The sequence below is a fragment of the Xenopus laevis genome, chromosome 5S, assembly GCF_017654675.1.
Source record: "Xenopus laevis strain J_2021 chromosome 5S, Xenopus_laevis_v10.1, whole genome shotgun sequence".
Taxonomy (NCBI): domain Eukaryota; kingdom Metazoa; phylum Chordata; class Amphibia; order Anura; family Pipidae; genus Xenopus; species Xenopus laevis.
Genome location: NC_054380.1, coordinates 837806 through 864754, shown reverse-complemented (window position 1 = coordinate 864754; position 26949 = coordinate 837806). Strand labels below are relative to the sequence as shown.

At 38.6% G+C, this 26949-nt stretch overlaps 1 protein-coding gene and 1 pseudogene across 1 annotated transcript in view; one reads left to right on the top strand and one right to left on the bottom strand.

Annotated features, from left to right (window-relative positions):
• Window positions 1–4557: 4557 nt before the first annotated feature.
• On the bottom strand, window positions 4558–8549 carry LOC108717370 (annotated as a pseudogene).
• Window positions 8550–10330: 1781 nt separating this feature from the next.
• Window positions 10331–26949, top strand: part of pus10.S (pseudouridine synthase 10 S homeolog) — a 53976-nt gene continuing 37357 nt past the window's right edge. Inside the window, 4 exon segments of the mRNA NM_001091946.1 lie at window positions 10331–10345; window positions 14110–14245; window positions 15561–15776; window positions 17472–17558. Coding sequence (NP_001085415.1) covers window positions 14120–14245; window positions 15561–15776; window positions 17472–17558 — 429 coding nt within the window. The 5' untranslated portion in view covers window positions 10331–10345; window positions 14110–14119.

The window sequence follows — 26949 nt, the reverse complement described above, 5'->3', positions numbered from 1 at the left end:
GCGTCACATCGGTGGCGACAGAAATAAGGTAAGAGATGGAAATGTCAGATGAAGTCGCAGCGTTGATCTGACGCAACTTGACGGATGCAGGTGCAGCGTCAGCATCCGACAGTCGTGTCGCGTCAGATCAACGCTGCGACACCATCTGAAAGTGCTATAACTTACCTTATTTCTGTCGCATTTTTGCACAACGCGTCGGGTCGCGCCAAAATCGTCCATGTAGTCCTAATTATAGAATGGCAAATTCTAAGCAACTTGTTAATTGCACATAAAGGTCATTGGAAACATGAAAAATTCAGATAAAGGGACAAACTTAGCGCTTTCCATGTGCGTCCGGGTGCTCATGCCCCAGACCTTCAGCAAAGGGGGAACAACACACGAAAAGTTTGGATGACGGACAGACACCACTCCGGAAAACACCAAATCAAACAGTCAAAATTATGAATAGTAGAAAAGTCTTGATTTTACATTGTATATAAAAAACTAAAAGCCTGACGCGTTTGTGTCCCTCCTGGACACTTAATCATAGGCTGTTAACTTATTAATCGGCCTTCATTTTTTCTTTTTTTTTTATAGTTTTTGAATTAATTTTTGACTTCCAGCTTTCAAATGACTCCACTGACTCCATCTAAAAAAATCAAATGCTCGGTAAGGCTACACATTTAGGGGCACATTTACTTAGCTCAAGTGAAGGATTAGAAGGAAAAAAACTTTGAATTTCAAAGTTTTTTTTTGGCTACTCCGACTGTTGACTAGGACTTTGAATCAAAGGATTCGAACTAAAAATCATTTGATTATTCGACCATTCGATAGTCGAAGTACTGTCTCTTTAAAAAAAAAAAACTTCGGCCCCCTACTTTGCCACATAAAACCTACCGAGCACCAATGTTAGTCTATGGGGAAGGTCCCCATAGGCTTTATAACAAATTTGTGATCGAAGGAATTTCATTTGATCGATGGATTAAAATACTTCGAATTTTTCAATTAGAAGGATTTAATCTATCGATCAAACGATTTTTCCTTCGATCACAAATTGCCTAGAAAGCCTATGGGGACCTTCCGCATAGACTAACATTGGTGCTCGGTAGGTTTTATGTGGTGAAGTAGGGGGTCGAAGTTGATATTCGAAGTCGAAGGATTTAACTTTGATGGTCGAATATAGATGGTTAATTAACCCTTGATATTCGACCCATAGTAAATGTGCCCCATATCGCTACTTTTTATTCCTCATCTTTCTATTCAGGCCTCTCCTATTCATATTCCAGTCTCTTATTTAAGTCAGTCAATTTGTATGTCCTGGAAAGTGTGAGGCAGGAGGAAGTGTCAGTGAAGGACAATGTAAACCTTCTGGAAGTTGTAAGATTTTAGGGAAAGTTGGAGACAGGGGGAGCTGTGAGTCAATGAGCTGCTCTCATAGTATTGCTCTGCTGATGAGGAAGACTGTGGCCTTTATAATCCCCAGACAATATGAAGCAGCTATGGGGACCCATGTGATAAAGACCCCAGAGAACAGTATCTAGAAGAAATCACTCCAAAGCAACTGGACTTCCTTCCTTCTTCAGTTCAGTTTCATTTTTAAATGAGGTACAGTTTTTTTTTTATGTTATTCCTTCTAGATACAGTTGTGTTCAGAACAATAGCAGTTCAACATCACAAACTTGATCACTCACTGGTAGAAATATATTTCTACATGGCAAATAATTTACTAGTTGGTGTAGCAGAGTCATAGAAATCCAACAGGCCCAACAGTCATGACATTCTGCTGATTCTGTCATTGAAGAAGAAACCCCACATTTCTTTCCTTCTATTGTGTACTCATGGGCTTCTGTATCACACTTCCTGTTTTCAGCTTAAACCTCCAGGGCTAGGGCTTGAGCATGCTCAGTTTGCTCCTCTCTCCCTCCCTGCTGTAATCTGAGCCCAGAGCTATGAGTGAGCAGGGAGAGACAGGCAGGAAGTGATGTCACACCAAGCTAATATGGCAGCTGCTATCCTAAACAAACAGAGAGAGAGCTTCTAAAACTGTTACTCAGGTATGGTAAAACATTCTGCAAAATAAATATATTGTTGTATCTTGCACTATTGTGGCTAATCTATTGACAATATCTTTCCTTCTCCTTCAAGGCATGTAGACACTGGTAGAAAGTAGCAAATCTGACCCCAATTCTAATATACAACTGAAAAATCTGAATTCTGATCCATTACAAAGCAGCATCACTCCAGGTAGGAATAGCCACAGATACGCACCTTATCTCTAGTTTTCTATTATGGTAATACATAAAACAATCACATGACAAGCCACCAAATGAAATTAACACATTTATTAACAAATACACTTCTTGCTTTTATAAAATGAACATTTAGTTTTGAAATATTAGAAATATCTATATTGAAATCATATATTTACAAACAAATGGAGTTCACATTGAGAGACCCCATTAAACATGAGGCTGGTGAAAATAACAGAGAAACGGAAGACTTATTTGTGGTGACAATTCAGTGAGGATGTTGGAGTGTCAGGATGGTCCGGCAGCCAATGAAAATGTTGTTAGCCAGTCTTTATCAGATCAATGGTTCCCAGGGCATTTTGATCCCAATACCCATTACCTGCCCATAGACATCAATGGTTGCACCACGGCTCTCCCTAATCCCACAATTATTGCACAAAATGGGTTCAAAGCAGTGTAATAAAGCAATAGCCTGAGCATCAAATGTATATACATGTTCATGGGATAAAGGTATATAGGCTACGTCCCTTTTCAAAACATTTTTTTAAAGAAACTGCAATTGACTTGATGTTTTAATGAGAGATCAGATGTAAGACGACCTCTGTGCATTTCATGTTAATAACTGAACTCTGTTGTCACCTGCAGTTTCTTCATTTTTTCCTTCTAAAAATATGGCTCAAACCTTTAGCCTGTGATTCATGGTTAGTGGGTTTTTCCTTCCTGGAAGGGCTAAACAAAAAGGCCGATTATAAAAGCTAAATGTTATACGCATTGACCTTATTTCTTATTCAATTGCTCAGCTAAGTAATATTTCAAAAGTTTATTTGTTTTTATATAGTGGCAGCATATAGTGTACACACAGTAAGAGCTTTATGCCATAACCATTATATTATAGTTACAGAAGGAAATTCAGCAAGTTAACTGGTGTTTATTACCTATAACACAAATAGTTGTTGAAGGCTGATCATTAGCAGCATCTTCATTAAATCATCTTCATTAAATCATCTTCATTAAATCATCTTCATTAAATCATCTTCATTAAATCATCTTCATTAAATCATCTTCATTAAATCATCTTCTCATTGTTTAGGATCAAGTCCTTCGGTATTGTTATTGTCTTGAGCTGGAATTGAGGATCATTTCACTTGTTAGATTAACAGCTTTAGTACATTTGGATATCATTCTGCTCTGGCTTATAAAGACCCCCGTAATGTAACATTGTGTTTACAGCAGAGCTCAATCATTTTACGGCTGATGGAACACGAGGCTTTCTCTCCACTTGTGAGAAGCAGCCAAAGCCGCCCCGGCTCCCTGTTATTCACTTCAATAGGAAATGTAATGTCAGCAGCCAATCTGGGGAGTGAAAGGGCCGGTACTGGGGCCATAAAGATTCATTCAAAAAGTAGTTTTGACACATTTCCAGGGTTATATTTTGTGTATATCTTTCAAAAGCCAGTATAGAAATCCCTGGCACATGTGCTGAATGGACCCATTGAGTAGATGAGGGGCAGGAGAAGGTTGAGTGGCTGATACAAAAACACCCCTGAGCCACAGCTCAAAACATTAACAAGATGGTTTTCAGAAAAGAAATCCGTTCACTATGAAACTAACGTGCAAGTTCCAGTATTGAGATTACTGTGCATTAGCCTGGACTTTCCTGAATTCACGTGTGGACTCGTCAGCTCCAGTGAATCTTGTTCAACGTCGCACACGGACTCATAGAGACTCATAGAGAGTTTTATCAAGGGTCGAATTTCAAATTCATGTTTTTAACTTGCATGAACTCGATTTGACTCAAAATTCAAATATTCCACTAGTGACTATTAAATATGTAAAACTCGGACTTATTTTACCGACTCGAAAACTCGAATCAAATTCGACCAAACTTGATTTGTGTCTTTTTTCCGCAAATGTCAGGAAGGCTACAAACTAGGGATGCACTGAATCCAGGATTTGGCCTTTTTCAGCAGGATTCGGATTCGCCCAAATCCTTCTGCCTGGCAGAACCAAATCCGCATATGCAAGAAATATGCAAATTAGGGGCTAGAGGAAAATTACATGACTTTTTTTCACAAAACAAGGAAGTAAAAAATGTTTTCCCCTTCCCACCCCTAATTTGCATTGGAGGATTCGGTTCAGTATTTGGCCTAATCTTTTGTGAAGGATTCGGGGGTTTGGCGCATCCCTACTACAAACAACTGCAAATTGATCCCTGGACCGATCCCATTGACTTATAGTATTACAGTAATTCAGCAGGTTTTAGGTGGGGAATAGTTGGATTTGGATTCTTAAAGGGCCAGAATATGATAAATCTCGAAAATCTAATTCAAATTTTTTAAAAAATCTCGAACCGACGACAGTTTTGACCATAAAAAATGTCTAAAATTTGAATTTTTGATTGTACCCTTATTAAATGTGCCCCTGTATGTATGATATTGTATGCCCCAGAGCATCATTTAGCAGCATTCTTTGTATAATCCCTTATAGCTCCTGCAGGCAATAGCAATGCACATTGTGTTTCAATAGCAAAGACGTTGCTCAGAGATCATCAGCCCCCCTGAATTTCATTAGCGTTACTGCTCCATGCAGACTTGTTGGTTTCCACAAATACAGACTCCAGTGCAGCCTCTCGCTCTTCTAATGCAGCAACTGCAGCAGCTACTGGAATAACGGAGTCTTCGGGGCCTGGCTGCTGCTGCTCCTGCCTGTGCTCAACCTGCTGCTTTTCTTCCCCTTCTTTTTCCTACGATTTTGATGTAGTCGGCAGGTACAAATCCACTTGTTTCAACTTCCCATCAGCCAACCCTGTATTTTGGGCTGTTGCTCTGAAAATAAACAGCATTATGTTATTAGATTGTCTGTGTGCAGGGTGTGTGTATATATAAATTGTGATACTTAATACTGATGGACAGTTCAACATTTCATTTATTCCACTTTTTAGCTGATTTTACAGCTTTTCCTCTATACTTCATGCTCTATATGATCAATTTATTACAGATATGAAATGTGTTATTTCTAAACCTGTTTATTCGCAAAGCTCCAATTAAAGAGGGGCCGTCTCCCATAGACTCCATTTTATCCAAATAATCTTTAAAACATAATTTCCTTTTTCTGTGTAATAATAAAACAGTCGCTTGTACTTGATCCCAACTAAGATATAATTAATCCTTATTGGAAGCAAAACCAGCCTATTGACTTTATTTAATTTACATGATTTTCTACTAGACTTAAAGTATGAAGATCCAAATTACCAAAGGATTCATTATCCGGAAAACCCCAGGTCCCAAGCATTCTGGATACCAGGTCCTATACCTGTACAGCAGACAACTGATTTAATGTCCAGTGACTAAATAATGCTGAAACAAGATCTAAAAATGAATAGCAAGATTGAGCAAATCTCCAACATGGAAGGAAATTAGCAGTGAATTCCTACTCTGCTCTTCCCACAACATCATCATCATCATCTTCTCCACTGGCCCAGTTGACATTTTCTAAAAAGAAAAGAGCAATTAGCCTTGAACTCAATGACAACAACAAGTGTTCAGTCTAAATGTTTCCACCTCGGTGACTTCTAATATACGAAGGAGGACAGAAATGGTGCCTTATACACCTAATTAGAGATGTTTAGAGAAAAATATAGGAAAACATTTTCAATGCCTATTTATTCGGCCTGGATGTATTCACATATCAGTGCTTAAAGGGAATATTTACCCAAAAAATAAATTTAATCTAATAAAAGAAAACACAATTCTGAGCAACTTTGCAATATACATTCATTACAAAATGTCTATGTTTTTTTAAGTTGTTTGTATATGTATTGCTATTGAAAGCAATGCTTCGCTGTCCCTTTCTAATCTCTGCCCTGAGGGCTCAGACTGTTGATTCAATGTAAGACAAGGAGCTGATTAACAGACTGGTCTTTGCTGGGAACTAAGACTTTTGCAACTATTGTATCAGCAGTTAAGCAACGGCTGCTTTCAATAACAATTGTTTTTACAAATAACTCTGGAAGTTTTAATAAATGTATTGGAAAGAATGATCTTTTCTTGTATTAAGTACGTTTCTATTTTAAGCCTGATTTGCCCTTTAATGCTCTCTCTTACTGGCAGGGTCCCTAAACTTTTTTACCCATGAGTCACTTTCAAATGTAACAAGAGTTTTGGAGCTTGAAAAAAGTCCCTGTGGTGCCAAATATGGGCTGTGATTGGCTGTTTGGTAGCCCCTATGTGGACTGGCAGCTTACGGGAGGCTCTGTTTGTCAGAACACCAGATCAGTGATCCCCAACCAGTAGCTCGTGAGTAACATGTTGCTCTCCGACCCCTTGGATGTTGCTCCCAGTGGCCTCAAAGCAGGGGATTATTTTTGAATTCCAGGCTTGGAGGAAAGTTTTATTATATAAAAACCAGGTGTACTGTCAAACAGAGTCTCATTGTAGGTTGACAATCCACATAGGGGCTACCAAATGGCCAATCACAGCACTTATTTGGCATCCCAAGAACATTTTTCATGCTAGTATTGCTCCCCACTCTTTTTACTTCTGAATGTTGCTCACAGGTTTAAAAGGTTGGGGATCCCTGACCTAGATTTATACAACCAAAACTTTCCTCCAAACCTAGAATTCAAAAATAATCACCTGCTTTGAGGCCACTGGGAGCAACATCCAAGGGGTTGGGGAGCAACATGTTACTCACAACAAAAAGGTGGACAAAATTAATTTTATTTGATAAATAAATCACACAATATAAAGGTGGCCATAGATGCTACAATTATGATCTTTCCCACAACCGTTTGTCATGTCATGAAAGATCTTTTGTCCACTCTACTAACGTTAGGAGCTGAATTGTCAGATATGCAGATAAAAACAAAAATAATTCTTTAGCTCTATCTGATGATTCAGTATTAATGTTACGATGTTCATGAACCTTCAAAGGCGTCCGATCAAAATGTTATCCATATAAATATCCAAAGCTTTTTACCGATATCGGTTGCCTCGTCTCCCACCGCACACGCAACGATTATTGTATGAAAGATCTTGCGTACGATATCAATATGAGTTCTTGAGAAACCATTCAGTAAAATAAAGAACCCAATTGAGCGCTACTCTGTTCATCTCACTTGCCATTAGTAAGTTCTTCAGTAGTAGCAGAAATATGAGATGGGGCCACCAAGGATGACGGCAAAAAACAGGAAAATAGTCCATGACTTGGCAGAGTTGTTGGTAGAGTCATGTGAGGCAGCATGTGCTTTGCTAATGGCATGAATAAATAATTGAATCACACATGGGAGTTCTGCTGGATTTATTGCTTAATGTGAGGCAGCATGTGCTACAGTTCCAGCTCTCTCAGACCACAAATCATCTGCTCCTGAGTTTTTTCTAAGGCCCAGAAGGCGTTGCAAACGCTTGTAGAGAAAGCTGATTGTCCTCACTAAAGCAAAAGCTGAGAAAACGTTTGTAAAATGCACCTTCATTGTGGAGAAGTGGTTTGCTACATCCAGGACAGCTCTAAAGCTGTTATAAACAGCACAGAAAGTGGCATCCATCATCATGACAACTGATGCAAAAGCATGGACAATACTTTCAATGGACTGGAAGGCCCCTCTGCTGCCCCTTCAGCCTGACGGACAAACCTGCTGGGTGCGATTTCATCAGTTTGGAATCTGTTGGAATAGCCAAGTCCACCAACATATCCACCACCATATCCATAGCTGTAAGGGCTGTAACTGCCATGAAATGAACTGCCATAGGAAGCAAAGCTGGCGGAGAATGAAGTGTATGCAGGCCGGTAGGTGATCAGCCCAGAGCTCCCAGTCTGCTGGGATGGTCTTGGTAAAATGGGAGGAGCTACTCTGGTAATGGGGGGTGTCCTGGTCTTGTCAAGATGTTCCCTCTAAGATCTACAGACCTAAAAATATATAAAGTAAACAATTTATGAATAACAGGAATTGTAGCACAGGAAAAATGAAATAAGAGATTTTCTTAGAATTTTGCCCATCACAGAAAATAGAAATTGCGAGGCTTATGCCATAAGAGCAATGATCAATGGACACGGGAGCCTCAACTTTAGCAGATGCTGCTGACCATCAGTAACTGGCCATCAAGTCTGTGCAGCGTAAATAATCCCTGTAATGTTCAAGGAGACCTGTGACTTTAGATCTGAATTGTACTGATACACCCCTCCTTGTATAGTCAGTATCTGTCTAGTTCTGACACTTAGAAAAACTGCTGCCCGTCAGGCTTCCAAAAAATGTCTATTAATGTGACCCCTCAGCTGACCCTTGTGCCCCACTGTCAGAACAGTAAGACTCTCACTGTAACTCATGTTATATTGGCTTCACTATTGATGATTGGAGAAATGACCTACAGTTGTTCAGTAGCACAGGGCGAGCGGATTACGAATCATATATATAATCAGATATATACACTTGCTGGCCACTCGGAAAAGGATAGATATTGCAAATATATACAAAAACTCATCCAAGACATCCTTAGACATTTACTGGTGATTATTAAATGCTACTTGCACATTGGTTTCTGTGGGTTAATTGAGCATAGAGAGAGCAGTAGTCACGGACGCCACAAAAGGGCAAGTAAAAGAACCTCAGACTTTATTTCAGGCAGGGAGTGAACAGAGATATGCGTTGATTGCGCCGGGGCACTTAATCATAGGCTTAAAGGGATCCTGTCATCGGAAAACATGTTTTTTTCAAAATGAATCAGTTAATAGTGCTACTCCAGCAGAATTCTGCACTGAAATCCATTTCTCAAAAGAGCAAACACATTTTTTTATATTCAATTTTGAAATCTGACATGGGGCTAGACATTTTGTCAATTTCCCAGCTGCCCCTGGTCATGTGACTTGTGCCTGCACTTTAGGAGAGAAATGCTTTCTGGCAGGCTGTTATTTCTCCTACTCAATGTAGCTGAATGTGTCTCAGTGGGACCTGGATTTTACTATTGAGTGTTGTTCTTAGATCTACCAGGCAGCTGTTATCTTGTGTTAGGGAGCTGCTATCTGGTTACCTTCCCATTGTTCTGTTGTTTGGCTGCTGGGGGGGAAAGGGGGGGATATCAGTCCAACTTGCAGTACAGCAGTAAAGAGTGACTGAAGTTTATCAGAGCACAAGTCACATGACCAGGGGCAGCTGGGAAATTGACAAAATGTCTAGCCGCATGTCAGATTTCAAAATTGAATATAAAAAAATCTGTTTGCTCTTTTGAGAAATGGATTTCAGTGCAGAATTCTGCTGGAGCAGCTCTATTAACTGATGTGTTTTGAAACAAACATGTTTTCCAATGACAGGATCCCTTTAAGACTTGTAAGTTGTCGCTGTAAAGTCAGCGGTGACAGAAGAAGCTGCTGCTGATCTTCGGATTATGTCACTGATTGTCGCACACCGCCTTGTTCTTGTCGCACAGCTGCCACTATAGCCCGAGTACCGACAGTTACTGGGGGAGGCCGCCTGCTACAGCCCTGCTGCTGTCCCTCGGTTTAGGCGGAGGAGACTGAGACAACATCCAGCTCGGCCGCGGGTCCGCAGTGAAGTGAGACGAGATCAGAGCAGCGCAGCACAGTCAGCTGAACATTAATCAATCGCCGATGCATCGAGTGACTGATAATGAGGCCTGTAGAATTATTGTTTATTAAAAACAACAGCAGTAACAAAAGACATAATTTCTACCGGATAAAGAATAATTATCACGTTAAAGATCCGATGCATTTCACTTATTTTAAGAAATAAATGTCTTTTTCGTCTTAAACTTGTCCGGCCCCCAGAGACTCCGCATCATCCGGCGCTATCGGCATTTGATTGTGAGGTCTGGAAGGTCATTGTGCATCACGTATCTCAGTCCCCTGTCACAATAACCATGTCTGTGAGTTCCGTTTATTTGCACCCCTGTGCTTTTCTTTTTCACTAGCAGTAGCCTCGCGTGTGTGATTATGTGCGGGGGATATAACCGTGGCCTCACAGACGATTGACTGAGTGAAGTGGGACTTTAGCCGAGTGAGAGGCCTGAGGTGCATCACGTGTGAGTCTGACACAGGACAAATCCTCTCACATTACTGGTGTCCCACATTGAGTGGCTCGTGTGCAACACTGACTGGGACTGGGGAAGGTAAGAGTCAAATACATTCCAGTCACTCTGAAGAATTGGCCAATTGTTAATAAAACAACTTTAATTGTTATATACAAGTAACAAGTGGCCAATTGTAGGGAAAACTTATTTCTCTTAAAGACAATCTGAAGCCAACAAATGAGGTTTTGCCTGAAATTCTAAGCGACTTTGCCACATTCATTAGAATGAACGAGTTATTTCTTATTTGTGTTGTTCTTATTGAAATCAGTGTCTGTCCCTTGTGTCTATTCTCTGCCCCCAGGGCTCAGACTGTTGTTGCTTCAGTGTATTCAGTGTATTCAATGTATTCAGTATATTCAATGTATTCAGTGTATTCAGTGTATTCAGTATATTCAGTATATTCATTGTATTCAGTATATTCAGTATATTCATTGTATTCAGTGTATTCAGTGTATTCAGTGTATTCAGTGTATTCAAGTATGTTCAGTGTATTCAGTGTATTCAGTGTATTCAGTGTATTCAGTGTATTCAGTGTATTCAGTATATTCAGTGTATTCAGTGTATTCAAGTATGTTCAGTGTATTCAGTGTATTCAGTGTATTCAGTGTATTCAGTGTATTCAGTGTATTCAGTGTATTCAGTATATTCAGTATATTCAGTGTATTCAGTGTATTCAAGTATATTCAAGTGTATTCAGTGTATTCAGTGTATTCAGTGTATTCAAGTATATTCAGTGTATTCAGTGTATTCAGTATATTCAGTATATTCAGTGTATTCAGTGTATTCTTGTATAAACACAAGGAGCTGATGATTAACACACTGGGACCCCAACACTTTTGCGACATTGTTTAAAAACAAGAGTAATTAAGTAAGTAATTAAGCAAATACTGATTTCAGTAACAAGTGTTTGTAGAGTACTGAACATTGTTAATAAATGTATATTGGAAAGATGCTTAAAAATATGTTTTCTTTTATTAGGCACATTTTTATGTTGGGGTTGACTTTCCCTTTAAAGGAGAATGAAAGGTTTGGTGCATTTGGGGGTGGCAAATGTTAGGCACCCCAAGTGATTGTATTGACTTAGCTGAAACCCCAGGCTGGTGCTCCTATCAGCAGAAAACTGCACCGGCCCAGGGTTATACCAGTGAGCTTCACGGAGTGATCCTCTTCCATATTCCTCTTTCTTCATATTTCCCAGGGCAGACACATGAGCAGTTGAACGAAATAGTGACTTTTCAGTTAAAATTCAGCATTAACACACACAAAGAGGAATATGGAAGAGGGTGTCTCGGTGGTGCTCACTGGTATAACCCTGGGCCGGTGCAGGTTTCTGCTGATAGGAGCACCAGCAGGGGTTTCAGGTAAGGCAATACAATCACTTGGGGGTGCCTAACATTTGGCACCCACAAATGCACCAGGCCTTTCCTTCTCCTTTAAGGAAAAGTCACATTTTATCCTAGCATGGGAAAAATAAGTAACCATCTTCTTTTTTTTACTGCCACACAACAGAGGTCTTGCCATCTAGCCAATAGCCCATCAGCATGAACACAAGACCTTTAAATGGGTGGTTCACCTTTAAATTAACTTTTACAATGTTATAGAATGGCCAATTCTAAGCAACTTTTCTATGGGTTTTCATTATTTATTTTTCATAGTTTTATAGTTGTGTTTTTCTTCTGATTCTTTGCAGCTTTAAAACGGGTGTCTCCGTCCCCTTCTAAAAAAAAACAAAAGCTCTGTAAGGCTACAAATGTATTGTTATTGCTACTTTTTATTACTGATCCTTCTATTTAGACTCTCTCCTATTCATATTCCAGTCTCTTATTAAAATCAATGCATGGCTGCTTGAGTAATTTGTTAGTTAGTTACCAGATTGCTTAAAATGCAAATTGAAGAGCTGTTGAATAAAAAGCTAAATAACTCTAAAACCTTCAATAATAAAAAATGAAAATCAATTGCAAATTATCTCAGAATATCCCTCTCTACATCATACTAACAGTTATCTGAAAGGTGAACAACCCCTTTAAGAGGCCCTGCTCAGGATTATAGGCTCTCCATCCTCTCATCTCCAACAGTAATAGAAACAATAATCACCCTCACCTACATGTCAGTATTTCTCCTTTAATTTCCAAGCCCCACCTGCTACGGTTCTGGATGATAGAGTTGTTCCCTGGCTGTTATAAATTCTGCTTGGCAGGAAAGTTTAAAAGATGAAAAGATGTCAGTCTTATAGAAAAAGTACTTGGCTACCAGTTACACCAAGCATCACATATGTTGTCCTGCTTTCCAGCTCTCACCTTAAGAGGACAGGTAACCACTCACTCCTTGTTTGATTGCAGAAACTGCTAAACTCACTGCTTTTGCATCCCTCTCTCACCCTTTGATCAGCATAACAGTAGAAACTAGTTTACAGCACTAGGTAGTGAAGGGGTAAGAGGAGCACAAGAAAACAATATGTCCTTGGGGGAGGCATTGAGTTTGGTCACACCGATTCTTTTTGGGGAAAAAAAATATTTTTTCTGTAATCCCTTTGCAGCTCTGGGATAACTGTGGCTGATTTAACAGAACGCATGACAGAGATACATTGTGTGATTATGCTTGACACCTAACCCCTTTAGTACCAGCCACATAATGAACCAGAGCCAGAAATAGGGGTAGGCAAAAGAGGCACCTAGTCCTTCCTCACTTTTCCCTCCTCCCTGTCACTTTTCCCTCCTCTCTGTCACTTTTCCCTCCTCCCTGTCACTTTCCCCTCCTCCCTGTCACTTTCCCCTCCTCCCTGTCACCCTCCGTTCCATCCCTCGCCCAGGGCTTTAAAGGTGACCATAGACTTAAAGATCCGCTCATTTGGCGACATCGCCAAACGAGCGTATCTTTCCCTGATATGCCACTAAACTGCGTGGCTATATCGGGGGTAATTCGAGCCGTATGGCCGAACGATCGAATTACGATGCGCCAAGCGGCTCCGACGGGTCGGTCGGGTAAAAATCCAACCTTCCAGATCGATATTGTGGCCAGATATCGATCGGGATGACCCGTCGGAAGCCCCCATACACGGGCAGATAAGCTGTCAAATCGGTCCAAACGACCAATATCGGCAGCTTTATCTGCCCGTGTATGGCCACCTTAAGCCTTTTCTGGTAAAATGATGTTTGCTTCAGAAACACTCTGATGGTTTATATAAATAAGGTGTAATTAAAGTGCATCCATAGCGGCAGCCATTCAAGATGAATAGGGCCAGAAGCCATATGCTTATATAGTAGATAACCAATAAGATTTGTAGAATAAGGCCACTGACATATGAGGAGATTAATATCCTCTAGTACTGGCAACTTGTCTCCATCAGAAAACAAAAGCTACTCCTGTGTTTTTCCATCCATGATGTGCTGTATTTCTGATGGGAAAGAATTCCCAGATTATTCACAGGGCAACTAATATCCTTGTCTATCAGGGCCCTAAAAATACAGTGGTTTTGGTTCTTACACTGTAAAATAAACAACGTTTCAAATCCCATTAGTGGCCCCAGACAGGACTACAGATTGAACATAGTGGCCCCATATAGTGGCCCCATACAGATTGAACAGAGTGGCCCCAGACAGGACTACAGATTGAACATTTATGAAGATGTTTAAAGGTACTGAATGAACATATACAAACTATGCATGTTCTAAAAACAGAAAACACTTTTTTACAGTTACATTACAGTTATTTAATTGCCTGTTTGATAATATCTTCAAGTATTATATATCTATATATTAATATTTTTTTTTTAACTGAGACAACATTTCATTTTTATTGTTAAGGTCAGTGATCATGCTTCTTATTGAAGAAAAATATAGATCGGTTGCCCAGGTGTTACTCTCCTCTGGTACCTGCTCACGTTGTGTCTTACGCTTCTGCTGTGTCGGGTCTCCAGCCACTTACAGGCTTCCCTACCAGGTATTTGTTTTGTATAAATATATAAAATAAAAACTTCACACTGCCAGGCATGTATAGGAAATGAATATACAGTTCCGCTTGGTTATTTCAGTCAGGACAAGATAAATGCAGTCCATTATATCAGTGGTAACTAGATGTTACTGGCCCCACAGCAAATTCATTCTAACAGAACTAGAGGTTGTCCTTTTTTGCCTCTATATGTTGAAATTGCTCATTATTTAGGGCCTCGTGGGCCCCCTGCAGCCATTGGGTCTGCTTCCCCCTGCATTATATAATGTTGTTTCTAGTGAAGTTGTGCTTAACATTTATAGATATTTGAAGAATTTATTACATGTGTATTTTAGTCATTTAAGGTTATATTTTGGGCACTTCTTGTTTCCAGCTCTCCCATAAAAGTACAGTATGTGATGGAATTTTCTTGCTCTAGGAGAGAACATATTGGCTTTAGTGCTAGAACCAATGCTCTCTCACTGGCTACATGTTTGTATGAGGCTTAACTTTTGGTTAGAGTTACCTAAAGTCTTTCAGGCTTGGCAGGTTTTGGTGGGTAGCATGTTCGGAACAGGTCCGCAGCACTATTCAAAAGAAAAGAAAAAGATAGTAAGAGCCCCCGTACTCTCAAATGAATTAACTAACTTATCTAAATTATATACTGAACCAATGAGTCGATAATTATAAAGTGCTTGTGCTAATAAGAAAGATTTGCTTGATTGATTAAAGCCTTTTGATAGGCTTTAAATAGATAACAAAACAACAAGTTCAGAGAAGCATAAAGTTGCTTTTTCTGTGTATTAAAAATAGCCAGTGCCAACTTGTTAATTTATGTACTTAATCTAAAAGCGATAGATTCAAAATTCCAATAAATTAAAAAGTGCTAGTGCTTAACCGTTACTCAGTTGCCGACTGAGTGTGGTTCAAAATGATTAATTTATGCAAGTGCTAGTGCATTATTAAATCACAAGGTAATTCATTAATAATATAGTTTAACAAAAAAGGAACCAGGACCAACATTCAAGGAAGTTTGAGTAGGAAAAGGAAAATAGTGAAGAGGTGGAGAAGTCTCAAAGAAACTGCTGCCTATTATTTTCTAAGCCCTGGGACCCCACACGGGGAGAAAGTAGTACACTGAGGACTGTGGTCTCGTATATTACATGAGACTATGAGTACCCAAATTCAGTTAAAAAAGATTATTTAGAAAAAAAAAATGTTTTTCTTTTTTTTTTCCTTGTCATTTAGGTCCGCAGCACTAGACATAGATGCCTGGCATTAACTACAGGCAACCACGTAACCTGACAATAATATTCTGTTTATTTAGGAGGTAACTTATGAGCTGCAGAAGTATCTCTCACACGGTGATCCAGCTGAAGAGAATGATACTCCACCTAGCAAGAAAGCCAAGATTGAAGAAGATACCTCCTCCAATGAACATTTGGGAAACTGTGAGGATGTTAATGGTTCTCAGGTTGTGAGAATCTGCCCTTTGTGCTTAGGAATACTTCAACAGTTCTGTGAACCAGAGTTTATTGAAAAGGTAACTCAAAATGAAGGTGACACTGTGCCTTTTATTTTCTCATAAATTCATGTATAAGCTATAGATACAGATAAGATATAGATAAGCAGCAGATTTATCAAAACGTGACATTAGACTTCACCACAGAAAAACTCACTTCCTATTCATTTCTTTGGGATTTTTAAAAGCAGATTTATCTTAACTTTTACCCATTGATAAAGCCACTTCTAAAAATCCCATAGGAGTGACTAGAAAGTGAGTGAATTTTTCTGTGGTAAACTGTAAGCTCACATTTTGCTTAATCGGATAGTTTTAAATTATTCATTAATATATTCATGCTGTACCTGGTGGTAGGACGTAGAAGTAAAAACAACCACCAAGAAAAATTTCTCAAAATTCCTTTGCGCAGTCACTTTAGAAGTAATTGAAAGCGGCAGTTCTAGTTGTCTTATCACCAGCGGCGTCAATTGCACTTCCTGCGATCGGCTGCAAATAATGATTCCATTCACCCCATGGTTTGTAACAGTTTGTGCAGGGGCCCAGCGGAAAGATAAATAAAGCAAAAAATAGACATTTGCTACCAGAATAACAATATGTTTTAATATTTTTATATTTTATCTAAATGGAGAGGAAACATTACACAGAAATGGGGAAAAAAATTATTCTCCCTTAAACCCTTTCACTGTCTGCAAATTTTGTTTTAAGATTTTGTATGTTCATTCACTTGTGGGGGTTTAAAGAGGGGTTTTCATGGAGACACAAGCCACCCCATATATTTATTTAACAGTTTTATGGAGATTTCTGTATAGAAGAAAATCAGGAATAAGCACAATTTAGCTTGCAAGGCCAGTAAGGTCTCTAAAAGTAAGTTGACACCAGAAAAAACACATAGTTATGAGTAAATCTGTTCTTCTTCCCAAGGTATTAAATTGCAAAGCTTTGATAAAACCTAAACGGGTGGTTCACCTATTAGTTAACTTTTAGAATGCTATAGAGCAGACAATTCTAAGATACTTTTCAGTTGGTCTTCATTATTTATTTTTCATAGTTTTTGAATTATTTGCTTTCTTCTCCTGACTCCTCAAATGGAGGACATTCACCCCATCTAAAACCAATGCTCTCCTATTCATATTCCAGTCTCTTATTCAAATCACTGCATAGTTTCTATGGTAGTTTGGACCCTAGCAACCAGATTACTGAAATTGCAAACTAGAGATCTGCTGAATAAAAAGCTAAATAACTCAAAATCCACAGATAATGAAAACCAACCATAATATCGTTCTCTACATCATACTCAAAGTTAACTCAAGTATACTCAAAGGTGAACAGCCCCTTTAAAAGATAATTTTTGAAAAGTTTGATTGGCAATATGCTTAATATTAAAATTCAGATTATCTTGGAAAGATGTACAAGTATGGGATTCGTTATCTGGAAACCCGTTATCCAGAAATCCAAATTACAAAATAGCTGTAGACTCCATTTTATCCAAATAATTCAAATCTTTACATAATAATAAAACAGTCGCTTGTACTTGATCCCAACTAAGATATAATTAATCCTTATTGGAGGCAAAACCAGCCTATTGGCTTTATTTCATGTTTATATTATTTTCTAGAGAGAGAGGGAGTCCAACTTGTATTTATTTTTGTGTTTTTTTCTAACTTTGTGTATGTCGTTGAAGTTAAAAATATTAAATCCTTAAAAATCTTGTTGCAGGTATTTGTGAAAATAAATTCCGCAGTCTATGAATTGAAAGATTTTGTTTTATCCATCTCATTACCTGCGCAGCTTTCTGTCCGAGAGGTAAATATTCATTTTGTTTTCACTTCTTGTGTTGCACATACCTGTGCTTAGATTTCCTGACAGCTGGAGTTGGTTATGGTGGGTTGTCCTATACCTGTTCTGGTATGTGACGTACATAGAACAAACAGGGAGAATAGAGAACAAACATTGCAAACACACAACATTTTATCTCTGCATAACGTCTATAATATATGACTTTTGCTAGAGATTTTGCATTTGAGTGAGAAAATATTTTGCTTGTTTTTTTGCATGTGAAAAATGTTTTGAAAACAATAACAAATTGGGGGTTAAACCGTTTATATTTTTTTACAAGTCTTAGTAGGTATTCCCTTTTGTTTACTAAGTGAGAGAACAAAGGGGCACATTGGGGGGCACATTTACTTATCTTGAGTGAATGAATAGAAGGAAAAATACTTCGAATTTCTAACGTTTTTTTTGGCTACTTCGACCTTTGACTTAGAATCGAACGATTCAAACTAAAAATCGTTTGACTATTCGACCATTCGATAATCGAAGTACTTTAGAAAAAACTTCGACCACCTACTTCGCCACCTAAAACCTACCGAGCATCAATGTTAGCCTATGGGGAAGGTCCCCATAGGCTTTCCTGTCAATTTGGGATCGTTAGATCGATGGATTAAAATGTAATCGATCGAACGAACGAATGAAATGCGGTAAATCCTTCGATATTCGACCCATAGTAAATGTGCCCCTGGGTGTTGAAGGGTCTGCCCTGTTGATAAAATATTTGAAAATACGAGATATTTCTGTGATTTATAAAGCATTTTACTGTGATTTGAGCTATATTATTTTATTATTTTTGTTTACATTTGTTTTAAAGGTTTCAGCAGTGGGCGCTCTTATACAGGGAAAAAACACACGCATATATAATTTTAAAATAATAAAAACTTCATCTTTATTTAGTTCATCATTTTCAAAAGAAAACAGACCCGTTTTATTCAAAAATCCCAGTGTGCATCCAGATTCTTGATAAACTTTTAATAATTGGCAAAGGATAGCAACTGGGTCAGTAAATAATTTTCAGCATGGGAGTGCTTGTTCTACTGCAACTTGTGTGTGTATGTATATGTATGTATATATTTATTTATTTTTTAATATAAATATTATTATTATTTATTTTCTATTTATTCGCAAACCATCTTTGTCTAACTTTTCGGATGTTAGGATACCAAACAGTGATCAATATGGGACTTACATACTCTCAACCACAAAAGAAAAAAAATCTGCATGCTAATTAATATCCCAATTAAGTTCATTCGGTTATGTTCAAACCTCGTGAACAATATTAAAAGTTATAAACTGCAAATTGTGCTTTCTACCGGTAGATGTCGCTGATGTTCTCATAAAAATTACTGTCAGTGCATTCAAAACATTGTAATATTTTTGGTCAACAAATGTGTTAGACTATTGTAACATAAAGTATCAGTTTTCTAGGAAAAACGACTTGGCATTCAGAGCTTCAACATTAATATTAAATAGTGATTTTACACAATATTGTTATTTACAAATTAAATGCATCACCATATGAATCCACCTGAATTCCCTTCATAAAATATGTTGGTTTCATATTGGGCGATCCAAGATACTTCATCCTGTAACAAATACGAATACAATCGCTTACTATTGCATTTTAGTAAATCTGCTGTATAAATAAACTTTATGCTTTTAATTACATAATTTGGCATTATGCTTAACAGTAACCCCACTCTGTTTTATCCCCCAAAAAAACAAGCTAAATTCAGACGACTATTCAAATCTGTGGGTGTGGCACGATCTTATTTGTGTATCCAGTAAGCCTCCAACTACAATATTTCTTTTTGTCTCCGCCCCTTGATTTATTTGCTATTTAATCCTTCGATATGCTTCTAAAAGCATGCTCAATGCTTAGCCACTGGTTGTTGGGCTATTTCTTGTTTACCCTCTGTTTTTTTTTAATTTGACTTTCTGGATCTAATGCTGTTCTTATGGATGATCTGTTCATGCCTTGTCTTTCTTTTAATTACCGATATATATATATATACATATGCATACTTACTATACAGCTTGTGGTGTTAGAGTTGCTTCCTGTTGTGTAATGGCTGCATGAACCTGCAGCTTACTGGGCAGTGTATGGGGCTCCCCCCCCAATGGGCTTCCCTGATTGATATCTGGCCGAAAGTCAGCCAGATGTTGATAGAGGACCGCATTTGTTCACTGATGTGGCCCTCGATCCGACTGCCCATATGTTCCTCATTGTGATCCGATCATTGGGCCCTAGGCCCACAATCGGATCAGCCTGATATCGCCCACCTCAAGGTGGGCATATGGGGAGAGATTGCCACGAGTGAATCTCTGTATGTATGGCCACCTTTAGGGTCTGAAAATGAAGCCATTTGATGCCTAAAAAGCAGGGGTAGGCTAGATGCTTCCAGCTCACAATATCTACTGTCCCACTGTCCATAATGTCGTCAAGAAATGGTAATTGAGGGAAACTGGTAAAGTCAATACAAGAGATTGATGACAAAGATTTCTAGGCTAAACGACTTCTGTTGGCTGGAAAGGCAATGACAAAGCCTCATATGACTGCAAAGGACCTACAGGAAGGTTTGGTATAGAAGGTTGCACTGTTTCCACAATGCAGCATTGCTTGCATAAACATATTCTGCATGGAAGATTTATCAAAATATTCTGGATGCCAATGTCAAACAGTCGGACAAAAAAGCTGAAGCTGAATAGGGCATCAGGGTCCTTCAAGACTATGACCACAAATATACCTCAAAACTCAGCATGAGTTAGTTAAAGAAAAGCAAGCTGAAGGTTTTAGAATGGTCCTCACAGTCCCTTAACTTAAACATTATTGCAAATCTTTGGGTAGATCTTAAACATGTAAACTGGGCTAAACTGATTATGGGATTAGAAGTCATCATCGGGGAAGAGTGGGCAAAAATTCCTAAGGAGATCCCCCATAGGCTAAAACAGCAATTCAGCAGGTTTTAGATGGCGAATGGTCGATAAATTTTTGTATTCGAATTTTCAATTTTTTTTTTTTTGAATTTGGAATATTCCCTAGTTGAAGTACACAAAAATTTGCTCAAAATTAGAATTTTTTTATTAGAATTTTAACTTCGACCTTTGATAAATGTGCCCCTTCGTGAACCTATTTCTTATATTTGTCCCTGCTGAGCAGAAAATAATTCACAACGACATTGCCCATTTGCTAAAAGGCAAGTAAGACAATTTGCTAGTGAAAAAGCTCAGCACGAGAAGTTTCACACTGTTTTGCCAGGTGAACTATTGTGAATCCACAAATTTCTATACGTTACCCTCTTCGCCAAAGTTTATTTCGCCAGGTTCTGATCAGAATTGATAAGCTGGAGCTACATCCTCAACATCATTATATCAGTGACATCATATCCTATTAATTAATAGGCAATTTTCTTATAATTATGTGGGATTATGTCTGTAACTGTTAAATATATATGATTTTATATTATTTACACTTTTTAAACCATTTGAAGCTCATGTCACATTTGTTTAGGGTGGGCTCATGTCTTGGACAATATTATTTTGCTTTATTCAACATTTTTAATAACACGTGGGCACTTCCATCAATTTCACCAACATCACTAATAAATATACATATGACCTTTATGTAGCCGACATATTTAAATTGACGTAAGCGTAAGTACGTTAACGAAGTTTCGTAAGTTAACGAACGTTGTCGTATGTATGGCGAAGATTTCTTAAAGGGATACTGTCATGGGAAAAAAATCTGCTCCAGCAGAATTCTGTGCTGAAATCCATTTCTCAAAAGAGCAAACAGATTTTTTTATATTCAATTTTGAAATCTGACATGGGGCTAGACATTTTGTCAATTTCCCAGCTGCCCCAGTCATGTGACTTGTGCCTGCACTTTAGGAGAGAAATGCTTTCTGGCAGGCTGCTGATTTTCCTTCTCAATGTAACTGAATGTGTCTCAGTGGGACCTGGATTTTACTATTGAGTGCTGTTCTTAGATCTACCAGGCAGCTGTTATCTTGTGTTGTTAGGGAGCTGCTATCTGGTTACCTTTCCATTGTTCTGTTGTTAGGATGCTGGGGGGGGTGATATCTCTCCAACTTGCAGTACAGCAGTAAAGAGTGATTGAAGTTTATCAGAGCACAAGTCACATGACTTGGGGCATTGGGAAATTGACAATATGTCTAGCCCCATGTCAGATTTCAACATTGAATATAAAAAAATCAGTTTGCTCTTTTGAGAAATGGATTCCAGTGCAGAATTCTGCTGGAGCAGCACTATTAACTGATTCATTTTGAAAAATTTTTTTTTCCCATGACAGTATCCCTTTAAGCGAAAATTCAGACGTAAGTAAATCTGCCCCCTTGTGTGTTGACTTGTTAATTGGCCAATGAAGTTAGGCATGGGTTCAGTGACATGAATAAATGACTTCATAAGTGTGAATACGCCTCTCCCAAACTCTTTGTCTAAGCACTTTACTCATATTCAGAGCAGTTCTTTTTATCAGCCACTTGCTGGTTGTAGGGCTGCAGTGAGTCAAGTACAGTAGACGTCATGAAATGCCTTTCAGGGGATTCCCCTTTCTTCTCCCTAAAGATTTACTCCCCCTGAACACAAGGAGGGAAAGCTCTCAAGCGTGTAACTGCCTCGTGTTTCTTTAGTGTACAGGCATGAGTCTGCACGTGTGTGTGTTTTTATATTACCTTCTCATAAAAGAAAACTCTAAAGTTCAGGTTCATTATTTGCTCTTTCTGCACTTGAATTGCAACACTGCACATTCATTTCATACCTTATCACTGGTATCGTTTTCAGGATTTCTTCTTCAACTGCCTTAAAGAACCAGTAACATCAATTTTTTTTTTAAAAAAAGAAAAATGTGTTGGTGTACATTAAAAAAAAAAAAACACCAAGTCAAATAAAACGTTAAAATCGCAAATTCTTTATTAAGAAATAACTTACCGAAACTCCACTTGCTCTCTTCTTCAGAAAAGGTGACAGGGCGACCATCCAACATGCGCCGCTCGATTGCTCCTCCCTGGCTATCTCCTATAAGGAAGGCAGGGAGGAGAAATCAAGTGCCACACGATGGATCGCCTGATCACTTTCTGAAGAGGAGCACAACCGGAGTTTCTGTAAGTTATTTCTTAATAAAGACTTTGTGATTTTAAAGTTTAATTTGTCTTGGTGGTTTTTTTTTGTTTTTTTTTCAATGTATACTAAATTTGATGTTACTGGTCCTTTAATCATCTTTGGTGTGCTGATAATTAGTACTGGTTCTTGGGGTTTTTTTTCATTAAATACTGCTCAAATGAATAATAGCTGTGTGAACTATCTGGGAACTCATTATTCAGAATTCAGAACTGTAAAATACAGGAATACTTTTTCCCATAGAGTCATGTTTCAACAAACAATTTGTATTCTTTGGGGGGAATGTAATTAAAGTCGCAAAGAGAAAAACAATTCACACCAATAAGAATCCACATCTCGCAATGTAATCTTGTTCCTTAAACTGTTATTGCATTGAGAATTTTAATTGCGCACTCTTAAGAAGTGCTCGAAGGTGTCGTAAGGCATAAATTTTCCATTGCGATTAGTTCTTCCGTTACCGACTTTTATTTCATTCCCCGTTTCTTTGATTTCCCTTTTTTCTTTAAAGGAGAAGGAAAGCTAAGGAGGCATTTTATTGCCAATAGATTAGCCGCAATAGTGCAAGCTAGAATGCTATATTTATTCTGTAGAATGTTTTACCATACCTGAGTAAAAAGCTCTAGAAACTCTCTGTTTGTTTAGGATAGGAGCTGCAGTATTAACATGGTGTGACATCACTTCCTGCCTGAGTCTCTCCCTGCTCTGGGCTCAGATTACAGTAGAGAAGGGAGGGGGGGGAAGAGGAGCAAACTGAGCATGCTCTTGCCCAGGGCAATGAGGTTTAAGCTGAAGGCAGGAAGTCTGATACAGAAGCCCAAGTGTACACAATAGAAGGAAAGAAATGCAGTGTTTCTTTTGACAGGGGACTCAGAGCAGCACTACTTTGGGGGTTTACTGGTATATTTAGATGGACCTTTCTGTTAAGGCTTACTTAGTTTTAGCCTTTCCTTCTCCTTTAAAGGAGAACGATCACAAAAATGATAATTTAATATAATTAATTCTGTAGAGTTTTTGAAATAATCCGGTTACTCTTCACTGTCTGTCTGTATCCCAGCATCTTCTTCTCTTAATTCTCTCTTCATGGGAACCTGATTTTCATTGACAGATCTAATCTATCTTTTAGGGGGGCTCCTTTCCTATCAGATGTCTTGGCGCTCACTCATAGAACTGGTTCCAGCACAAACAAAATCTAGCAAAGTAACTGACTTTCAACAAATCCTGCATGTAGAGAGACATGATGTCTGGTGATTTTGAAAAAGTGACCTCTAATAAATCTTATAGGCAAAATGAGCCCCCCAAAGGCTGTGATGAGAGGGAAATCGTGAAGTATAAATTGATTATTCAGAAACCATACAGCATTTTTGAGTGAGGTTTATTGAAACAAGACACATGACAGTCAACATTTCAGCATACTCAAACATTTCGCCAATGCGCAGATTGGCATCAACACATATTCAACAGCGTCAGAGTAGTAATGTATCCTAGTAAATACAACTATTCAAGTGCATCCATTGATTACACAAGAAACGACCAATGATTTGAATCTTGTACAAGCATGTTACTATATTTTTGTCTATGCATAAATTTCTATCTACCCACCAGCTTATTGTACTTTATTCAATAGGGTGCAGTTAACCTTTGTGTACACGTGACCCTATTTGTAATAACCTGCATCTACTAATAGTCAGTGATCGGGATTACCCTGTCTAGTTGTTCCCATCCCAGCATTGATTGGGGAGATCAGCCATTGAGCTCTTATTCATTTTCCAAAATCCACAAGCGCCATATTTTCATATTGAGGTTAGAGGAACCCTTCCGCCTAGCTATGAGGTCCTCCATTTTTTGCAAGTCTTGGACTGCCTTAAGCTATACTTGGTATGTGGGGGGTTCAGACGCTTTCCAGTTCTGGGTAATAATCTTTCTGGCCAGGAATTTCTGAAGCATCAGTTGGGCGGGTTTGGTAAGTGGAGTTGGGGGGTCCATACCTAGTAAGAACCATTGGGGATCCAATGGTATCTCAAACCCCAAAATCTTGGTAATACGAGGCTGTATGCTCACCCAGTAGGGATGTAATTTGGAGCACGACCATAAGGTATGAAGTACTGTTCCCTCCTCCGTGTCACACCTCAAACAGGAGGATGGTATTTCTGGATTGAATTCATGCAGCAGTGAACGTGAGTAGTACGCCCTATGCAGTAGGTAAAGTTGTAATATTCTGAATTTGTAGATGGGAGAGATCAGTAGGGGTATGTGAAGTGCCTGATGCCACTGTTCATCTGAGAGAAGCCCCAGATTCCCAACGCTCCCTGGATTTCAGTGGGACTTTTAGGAACCATACAGCATTTTTAATTGATTATATTTAGAACATTTCTTATTTCCGTATGGTGAAGTTTAAATAAAATTTTACTTTCACAGTTCCTCTTTAATAATCAGTACCTTGTTAAAAGATTTTTAAAAAATCCAGGGAGTGGGGATTGGTGTTTGGCATGTGTCGTCCCTCCCTGCTGGATCCCCTTCCCTTACACTCTCACCAAACAGTGAGGGAGAATAAATAAACCATTTACTGGGGCATATTTGTCAAGGTGAGAAATGAGAGAAATTCCGCCCCACTCTGTTCATTTCTATGGGAATTTTGGGAGCATTTTTATTAGTGGGTGAAAGTCAGACTTTACCCAATAAACTTTTAAATAAAGAGGAGTGGTGGCAAAGGAAATTATTAAAACTATTAAAATTTTTATGAAATTATCTTCATGCTCTAGAGCAGCAGCCCACCAGGATAATGCTGATACAGGATTATAATCAAATAATCTGAATTTTTAAAAATAATTTCTTTTTTTTCTTTGTAATAATAAAACAGTCGCTTGTACTTGATCCCAACTAAGATATAATAAATCCTTATTGGGAGGCAAAACCAGCCTATTGGCTTTATTTCATGTTTAAAATATTTTCTAATAGATTTAAGGTACGAAGATCCAAACTACAGAAAGATATGTTATCCGGAATACCCCAGGTCCCAAGCATTCTGGATAACTGGTCTCATACCTGTATTATTATTTGGGAAATATTAGTGGGTGAAAGTCAGAGTTCACCCAATAAGCTTTTCAAATTCCCATAGAAATGAAGAGGAGTGGTGGCAAAGGATATAATGAAACTATTAAGATTTTTATGAAATTATCTTCATGCTCTAGAGCAACAGCCCGCCAGGATAATGCTGATACGGGGTTATGTTATTTGTATGTAGGAGTCTACAGATGGAAAATTGGGGAAAAGATACTGATCCCGGCCCCGATTATGCTTTTGATGCTTCAGTGCAAGCTGTTTGGGAATCATCCCACTTACATAGTTACACAGTTAAATTGGGTTGAAAAAAGACAAAGTCCATCAAGTCCAACCCCTCCAAAGTAAAACCCAGCCCCATACACACACCCCTCCCTACTGTCACATAAATGATATATACCCATATCTATACTAACTATAGAGTTTAGTATCACAATAGCCTTTGTATTATGTCTGTCCAAGAAATCATCCAAGTCCCTCTTATAGTCATTAACTGAATCATCACCCGGCAGTGCATTCCACAACCTCACTGTCCTCACTGTGATGAACCCCCTACTCTGTTCCTTTAAATGAAACTTCTTTTCCTCTAGTCTGAAGGGGAGGCCTCTGGTACGTCATTCTCTTTATGGGTAAAAAGGTCCCCTGTTATTTGTCTATAATGTCCTCTAATGTACTTGTAAAGTCTAATCATGTCCCCTCACAAGCGCCTTTTTTCCCCCAGAGAAAACAACCCCAACCTTGTCAGTCTCCCCTCATAATTTAACTCTTCCCTCCCTCTAACCAGTTTAGTTGCACTTAGTCTCTGCACTCTCTCCAGCTCATTTATATCCCTCTTAAGGACTGGAGTCCAAAACTGCCCCCATACTCCAGATGAGGCCTCACCAGGGACCTATAAAGAGACACAATTATGTTTTCATCCCTTGAGTTAATGCCCTTTTTTATACAAGAACTTTATTTGCTTTAGTAGCCACAGAATGACACTGCCCAGAATTAGACAACTTGTTATCTACAAAGACCCCAAGATCCTAGTAAAAATGCTATTGTATGGTTAGTATTGGTTACCAGAGAGGAGGCCTTTACAGGGGGATTCACTTAATGTGCTCAGTAAGGCAGTAGGCTTTTACTTTTGATTTTATATTTGGTTTGACCTGATTGCAGTTGCTTAGAT